This window comes from Adiantum capillus-veneris, chromosome 17, assembly GCF_014529385.1.
Source record: "Adiantum capillus-veneris isolate H3 chromosome 17, ASM1452938v2, whole genome shotgun sequence".
In the NCBI taxonomy this organism is placed as follows: Eukaryota; Viridiplantae; Streptophyta; class Polypodiopsida; order Polypodiales; family Pteridaceae; genus Adiantum; species Adiantum capillus-veneris.
In genome coordinates, this window is record NC_140947.1 from 54,585,456 (window position 1) to 54,594,385 (window position 8,930).

The following is an 8,930-nucleotide window of genomic DNA, read 5'->3' on the forward strand; positions in this document are numbered from 1 at the left end:
TCTTGGTTGGATTTGCACTCCATAGCCAAGAGTGTTGGTGTAGACTCTCAACATCTACTTGCTTGGAGAAGGAGAGGGAGCTCTTGCACTTTGCATAGCACACAATGAGAGTGGTTTTGAGTGTGTGTGGGTGAGTATACCCCCTAAGCAACCCCCTAGCTTGCTTGGGTTGACCCCCCTTGTAGCTCATGCTTGAAGCTCATTGGACCCCTCCAAGCCTAGCCAATCACAAGCAGGAGGCATTGCAAGCAGCAAGGACAGCCTTGGGAGAAGTGTCCCCCTTTCCCCTTTGAGAGAGAGGACTTGATAAATGCAAAATCAATTAATTAAATCTCCTAAACTATCATCCCCTTGGGTGGCCAAACAATAGGCTTTAGGCACACCATGAGGGCAACATGAGGAGGAACTTGACAAGTGTCCCTTTTGCTTTCTTTGTACCATGCATGCCCTGTGTGAGTGTGTGGGTGTTCTCTCTCATCCCCTCTTGTAGGGATCACCCCTTCCTTGTAGGGATTGAATTTTGAACTTTTGACACCTCAAGCCCCTCATGCATAGGCCTAGTTCCCACCACAAGCTTGGCCCTTAAGCACTTTAAGCTTGGGTTGGGTTCTCACCTCAAGTGCAACCCTAGCATCTCAAGCATGTCAAACACCTCAAGCATCTCAATCATCAAGCACCTCAAGCATCTCAAGCACCTCAAGCACCTCAGTCATCAAGCATGACAAGCACCTCGAGCGGGGTCGGGTTCCCGCCTCAAGCTCAGCCCTAGCTTACCTAAGATCAAAGGACTTTTACACACATTATTGGAGGTCTTCAATGAAGCTAACCCTAAGGTCTTATGCTCCATTGGTTAGCCTTGCTCTTTGATAGACCATCTCTCATTTGGGCCCCTTTTCTATTGGCCCCGTGTTGAGATAGATCTATAAGCACATCTCAATATCTTAACCCTTGTTCCCGTTTACTCTCCCACATCAAGTGATCAGTTTAATATGAGAAAATCATTTGGGTTGGTTAGATATTAGTTTTTATGACATTTGTTTTATAAAATTTTTGCAGAGACTAATTATTTTGGACATCAACGGATTGTTGCTATTTCGAGAGCCGTGGTTTAAATGCATGAACTCTCAACCTACACAACTTTTGGATAGGCAGTTGTAGAGTCATTATACAGCTAGGCACCGAGAAATTTTTGCAATTTCTTCTTTCAAGGTTCCGCGTTTCGATATTGTCTTGTGTGCAACAAAAAAACCTCAACCCCCTCATAGCCGTAGTTTGCAATGTAGCCAAAATCGAGCGTTGGCAATTTATTTTATCTATTGTCAAATGTAGTGTGTTGTTATCGATGGCCACTACCACCCTACAAAACCAGATGTATACCTTTATTACAAACCTTTTTCTCAAATCCATGTCCTATTTGATGTTGAAAACACTTTGTTGATAGACGACACACCACATAAGGGTTTACTTAATCCACTGGACACAACTCTCTCCCCGCCCTCATTTGAAGGGCAAGATCATGACTTCTATCTATATGAGATTTTGATCCCCTATTTGTAGAATTCGTATTACAATCCATTGAATGCTTCAAAATTTGTACTTACAAATACTCTTTGAAATGCTAACCATGTACATTAATATGATTCTTTGTATCTGTCAATGTGGTGCCAATGATGTGTGATGTGTGTGTGTGTGTGTATGTGAGAGAGAGAGAGAGAGAGAGAGAGAGAGAGAGAGAGAGAGAGAGAGCGAGAGCGAGAGGGAGGAATTGTAGAATGATTGAAGGCAACGTAAGACATCAAAATTTGAATATGTTGTACTAAATGACACACACACACACACACAAAGCGCGCGCGCACGCGCGAGAGAGAGAGAGAGAGAGAGAGAGAGAGAGAGAGAGAGAGAGAGAGAGAGAGAGAGAGAGAGAGATGTTTATCTTACTACTGAAATCAAGATACAACCAATTGAAAGAAACGTTACAATGGACTTTGGAGAGCAGTGACTGAGTGAGAATCAAGAGGGGCATGCCTTATACATTTCCATAGATTATGGGCAGCTAACACTCATGAGGGTTCTTTGTTATTTTACGTTTTTATTTGTTTTAATTAGGTCTCCCTAATCTCGGATATTAAAGTATCCTTTACAAACATCTTGAGTGCATAGGTGAAGGGTGAGTTTAGGAAATGAAAAGACCATAGTGGAAAGTCAAAAGACTTTTTGTGTGCATATAAATAGAGATGGTCGAATGCACCTTATACATGCGTTTTTCTTCTTGATTTTCTTTCCTCTAGCGTTTTCAAGTCATTAGAGCCATTAGGAAGGCCTTTTATTTTTTTTAGAGCCATTAGAAAAGGCTTTTATATTGTTATTTCTTTTAATATAATTCTGCCTCTTCAAAAAGAAAAAAAAGCTAAAAGGAAGACGAAGCCTAAAAAAGCACTTACAGATGGCATCCCATTAAAAGAAACAAAAATTCTCTTTTATAGCCTTGAGGTAGGTATATTTTGCACACATAAGTGATGATGTCATAAGGATTGCCAAGTAAGGTAATGGCATTGTCTATCACATGTCACAAGTTGACTAAACATCCGCATATAAAAGGTTGTTCACACATATTAAGTGCTACAAAACCTGCACACTAACAACCTTTTCCTTGTGAGTTTTGTCACACTAAAACACACATTCTCTATAAAATGAAAAGAGAAGTTTTAAAATCTCTAGGGGTCTCAAAGATCTATCCGAAGTTTTATTGTCATAGGAGCAATCCCATCCGAAGTCATGAACTAGAGACAAAGGTAAATGAGCCAATTATGAGACACGCTCGAGGGATACACTCCTAGTTTAGAAAGGAATGCGGCGCCTATGACCAAAATGTCAACAGACGCTCTTCGTGGGCAAAAATGGCGATTCCCTTCCGAGGCATGCATTACCAGCAATAATCGAAGCTTTCCACCCTTTCTTTGCAGAATAGGAAGAGATCAACTCTGCGGTGTAAGCATGTGTTGCGATGCTGTTAGCCACAGAGCTATGGACAATGGTGGTGTCGTTGCTGGGTCTTGTAACATTCGGACAGACAGTCCTCAACTCACTGGTACCGACGGAAATGCGCACAATGATGTGTCGCATGGCATCCCGTATCATGGATTATGCCTCCCGTTACACCTTTGTTGATGTTCCTGAGTACGACGGTGTCACAAACAATGAGCTTTATGGTGCCATCAAACTCCATCTGAGCAGCACATCCCCTTTCAAAGCACGCCGCCTGAATCTTTGCTGCACATCCAATGCCAATGGCTTCACATATAGCCCTGCCAACAATGAGTACATCTCTGTTTCATATGGCAAGGCAAGGATGTGGTGGGAGCATCAAGTTTTACAGAAAGAGGGCCATCGATATGCATGGAGGTCGTCTTCTGCCTACGAAAAGAGATGTTTTATTCTCAAACTGCATAAGACAGACAAGGATGCAGTCCTTGTACCATATCTTGAACATGTAATGGAGCATGCGAAGGAGCTTCGCAGGCTTAATCGTGGCCGTCTGTTATATACAAACACCAAAGGATTGTCCTGGGAATACCACTCTCAGCCTTGGGACTCTGTTCCATTCAAGCATCCTTCCACATTTGAGACACTGGCTCTTGATCTGCATCGCAAAGAGCAAATCATGGCAGATTTGCTTGCTTTCTCCACAGGCGAGGAGTTTTATCGCAGGGCTGGACGTGCATGGAAGCGAGGGTACCTTCTCTATGGGCCTCCGGGGACAGGGAAGTCAAGCATGATTGCAGCTATGGCGAATTTTCTTGGTTATGATGTGTACGACCTTGAGCTCATGGAAGTGCAGACAAATGCGCAGCTTCGAAAGCTTCTTATCAGGACTACAAACAAATCCATTATCGTGATTGAGGACATAGATTGCTGTCTAAATTTCACTGATCGGTCGTTGAGAAAGAGGAGACCGGAACCGAAGGGCACAGAAGGCGATTTTGTTGGGGCACCCACTAATGCAGAGGACCAGAGTAACTGCATGACATTGTCCGGGCTTCTCAATTTTACAGATGGTCTGTGGTCTTGTTGCGGCAGCGAGCGCATTTTCGTGTTTACAACCAATCACATTGAGCAGTTGGATTCTGCTCTTTTAAGGTCGGGACGAATGGACATGCATATTCACATGTCCTACTGCACCTTTCCTGCCTTCAAGATATTGGCGTCTAATTATCTTGGACTTGAGGACCACCGATTGTACTCTGATATTGAGCATGTATTGGACTTTGTACACATTACACCAGCAGATGTTAGTGAGGTTCTGATTAAATTTCGAGAGAATTGTGATCGCGCCATGGAGGAGTTGTTACAAGAGTTGAAGGCATTGCAAGCAAAAGCATGTCCTTTGCAAGGTGACGAAGTTCGCAATTCTGAGGATGTAGATGTGGCAAACACTGAGAATATTTTGTCAGACAATTAAAGGAGCCAAGCATACAAGCAGTGACAACAAGAAGTAGTACTATGGCCCTCACTGTCCTTGGAAATCAGGATTGAGGCTACCTAGCAGCCATCTCGGGCTACTTGCGGCTATTAGATTCAAGACAAGAGTGAATCTTGAGCCAATCGAGTCTCCAATTTTCAAGTGGATACCGAAGTCAAATTTTTGGTATTTTAAGAGGAGAAGGGAGAAAGGCTTGCAACTTTGTTTTGTGCTTTGTTTAGGGTCCTTTCATTAAATGGCCACATTGACTTACTTTACATTTTGTTTTAAAATGCTCTTTACATTTTGTTTTAAAATGCTCTGGTGAGATGTTGAAAAGCAACAATCTTGTATGTCCAGGATTTTGGCATTGAGCCTCATATGATCGATGCACATGGATCACTTTTGAGTAAGACACACACTTGTTGGGATTAACCATAAATAATACAACTAATATGAAGGGTAAGGGATAGGGAAGGAACATGGGGAGGTAGAGAGCCAACCGGAAACATGTTTGTCATACATAGCTGAGATGGAATTCAACACCGCAATTCCCACCACACACACACAAAAGCATACAACCTCCCTCTCTCCCTCTCTCTCTCTCTCTCTCTCCCCCATTGCCTACATTTTAATGTAGGCAATTGGGTCTTTTACAGTTAAGGTAATGGTCTCACTAAATTGACTTCGTAGGCCATGGAGTCTTAACAATCAAGGTGATGGTCCCAAGTAATCTTGCAATTCTTAAACAAAGTTGTTATAGGGTGCCAACCATATCCACACCATAAATCTACAAGATCACCAATATTTTTTCTTTTCTTTCACAAAGTGATGTCTCTTTTGATTATTTGTACTCTCATTTACCTTCTCTTGTTTTGAATATTAGACTAGTATGAGGTACCCAATCACATAAAATCGGAAATAACGAGAGAATAAAGCAAGATGCTTGCAGAGGGGAAACGGTGTCGGGTGCAAGAAACCAGGCAGCGAACCAGGCAGGTGCGTAGTGCAGTAGACATGCATGGGAAAGGCGACGCATAGCAATGCGCAGACAGCAGTTGAATGCAGAGCCAGGGCTACGAGGCGCTAAGGCGAACATATTATATCTCTCCCTTAATAAAAGAGGAGGGATATCAACATTGTGTGCCCGCCACAGTGGTTACGGGAGCTCCTTTCAGAGGTGATCTCTTGTAGGTGAGGGGTTCGATTCTTCAATCCTTTTGTAAAGGTTGTGAATCCTTCAAACGAGAGAAACGAAATCTTGGAGAATCTATGAGGCTAATTGAATATAATATACAGAGAGCGAGTAGGTCTGAAGGTGGAAGTGAAAAAAATGTTAATTAATGTGCCTACGATTTGAAAAAATGTTAATTAATGCGGAGATGCTTTGCAACGAATACACTCCGATGCTTGGCAACGAGCACTCTCATGCAAATCTCTCTCTCTCTCTCTCTCTCTCTCTCTCGATCATGCAGATGGCTCTATGCATGAGGTCAACGTGTTCCATGCAGGTCTCTCTTTCTCTCTTTCTCATATGCAGATGTCTCTCTCTCTCTCTCTCTCTGTCTCTCTCTCTCTCTCTCTCTCTCTCATATGCAGATGTCTCCATGCATGAGGTGAGCATCGATGCAGACTGTGTGTTCAGAGAATTCCGGATGAGATTGAGGTCAGGGTCCTCGATGTGCAAGGAGGAGGAGGCGCAATCTCTTTTCTCCCCCCCATCGTCTCTCTCTCTCTCTCTCAAACCTTGTTGCTCTACTGTTGTTGCGGACCGTCGCCCTTCTTTGTCATGGTCTTTGTCTCATAGCCCTTGATGTTTAGGTTCTTTGTGGTCGGGGATATCATTGCCAGGGTAACTGCTTTAAGAAAGCATGGACAATTGGAGCAACAGAAAGCTTTGGGGAGGGAGGAGTAGAGCAAGGGGAAGATGGGGCAAAGTTTGAGTGAGTGGTAGATTCTAAAGCATCTTCGAAAAAAGTCTTTTTCTTTTTAAAGCTGCCACAAAAAACAATCAAACATTTTTAAAGGAATGATTTAACTAAGTTTGGCTAGATCTACTAATGATTCAAAACTTTTTAAGTAAATTCATGTGCCCCCACAAGCATACAAGAAAGCTGTGTAGAAATGAAGTAAAGGCAGAAGGGTGCATGAGGATATGAAGGTCCATGGAGTGCCACCATTTTTAATTCAAAACCGCAATTACTTGCTAATTAGGGATTGGAATTACCCAAGAACCTAATAGGCAAGTAATTGAAGATCATTGAATCGTTGGACAATCCTTGTATAATTTCCTTGGCCCTCATAGCCAAGTTCCTAGAGATGGGACCAATTTCAACTTGTTTTGGTTGGTCACGTCTAAATTCTAAAAATTATAAGCTCACCGTTAAAAAAAGGCCGTGATTTACCATCTTGGGGTTCCAATGCTTTTGAGCAATTGTGCATATCCATTGCATAGGAGCTTTAGCCTTGTGAGCACAAGAAGCATCATTTCTCTCTCATAAACTTTGTATCTCTCTATTATGTTCTATGCAACTATCTCTCCCATGCTCATTTCATGCACGGAGGTCTAGCTTTATAATGAAATCAAGTTTTTGCCTCTTCGGTTGTTGCCAGCTATGAATCCTGATGTGCCTAAGTGTTTCAATTGAACGAAGTATAAGATTTGCATGCTAATCATCTTGTGTGTGCATTGCATGTTCCCACTTCAGGCTATCTTCCAATGGAATAACCTCTTGGTAGCAGGTAGGCTCTTCGCAGTCAATGACCAATAAATAGACTAACCCTGGCTGAAAATACTCAAGGGCATGAGAGACTTGTGTAGATCTCCTTAGTGCTTGACTGTTGGACTCCGCTCTCTCTGAAACACTACTAGTGGTAGAAACATCACTAGTAGATCTGTTTGTTCGATCTCCCTTGAGTCCATGTCCTTTAATCTGACCTTGCAATACTCAAGCTCTTGGACCTGTGAATTGCAAACGTATTTTCTAGATTCTTGGTGCTAGAGACGATAGCCCATCTCTCCATTTGCACCATATCTAATGAAGATGCATTTGTGTGATTTGGGGTCTAGCTTCTTGTGTAGATCTTTAGGGACATGTAAGAATGCCTCACACCCAATTACACATAATCTCCTGAACGATCTTATAGTTCAATGGCATACTAGGCGATCGATTAATGATGTAAACTACTATCATAATAGTTCCTCCCCAAAACTCTAAAGGTAAGTTATGGATATAGACAACATGGTTGTGACTCTCTCTTGGATTGCCATTCATACACTCAACAATGCCATTCACAGTTGGTGTGTACGACATAGTAAACTAAAATCTAATGTCTCTTTTTTTACAAAAATTCTTGAACTCAATGGAGACGTATTCTTCCCCGTTGTCAGTGTGCAAAGCCGTTAGTTTCTAGCCTAATTGGTTCTCTACCATTGCAAGGAATTTCTGAAACAAAGCAAAGACTTCATCTTTCCTCTTTAAGAGGTAGAACCACACCTTTCGAGTAGAGTCATCCATGAATGTTAGGAAGTATGATGCCCCCTCTAAAGATTTATGTTGCATAGGCCCACATAGATCACTATGTACCGAGTTTAGAGCATTTCCTAACTTTGTATTCATAAATGCAATACTCACTCAAGATAAAATCACAAAATTTTAAGACAAGTAGCCAAAATGTTGAAGTTGTTTCATTCCTTTGTGACTCATATGACCAAGCTGGCTATACCATAGCCCAGTAGAAGGCATGTTGGCAACATAGATGGAATTATCTTTCACAAAAGAGACATATAAAGAGTACAATGAGTCAGACTTTTGGCCCTTCAAAATGACCAAGTTTGCCTTGCAAATCATCCAGGAACCATTGCCAAAAAATGTAGTATAGCCCAAATCACCAAGCTGACCGGCTGACACTAAGCTAACAATCAACTTTGGCACATGTCTGACACCTCAAAGCATAAACTTAGTGTCATTACACATACATAACTTCACATATCCAGTGCCACAAATGTCAAAAGACTGAAACGAGTCACCAAGCTTGATTGAAACATGCATATGAGCATGAATGGAGAACCATTCCCTATAAGGAGTAACTTGGAAACTAGCACCTGAGTCAATGATAGAGATTTGCACATAACACTCATCAAGAGCCAATAGTGCATTTGGATTCAAATCAGCAGCAGTGAATATCAAAACAACGGCTGCAATACATCATGATCAACCTCAGCTAGTGGAGACTCAACTGCATTGAGATCCTTGATTTTCACATTTCTCTTAGGAGGGTCAAACTTGACAATGGCTTTACCCTTTTCACATTGTAAAAATGCGAAAATCTTTCTTCAAATGACCTTTCTTGTGGAAATAATAACATTCTACATTGCATAGGTCACATCCATAACTCTTGCTACGAGAATTCTTGTGATCCTGTGATTGATCGTGAGTACGACCATGACCTATTTACCTGTGATAATTAT

At 41.9% G+C, this 8,930-nt stretch overlaps 1 protein-coding gene across 1 annotated transcript; it reads left to right on the forward strand.

Moving 5' to 3' along the window:
• Nucleotides 1-2,864: 2,864 nt before the first annotated feature.
• On the forward strand, nt 2,865-4,737 carry LOC147437274 (AAA-ATPase At4g25835-like). The gene has a single exon (XM_086485899.1). It carries the CDS (start codon nt 3,005-3,007, stop codon nt 4,457-4,459), a length of 1,455 nt encoding a protein of 484 aa, XP_086342025.1. The 5' UTR covers nt 2,865-3,004; the 3' UTR covers nt 4,460-4,737.
• Nucleotides 4,738-8,930: the final 4,193 nt, after the last annotated feature.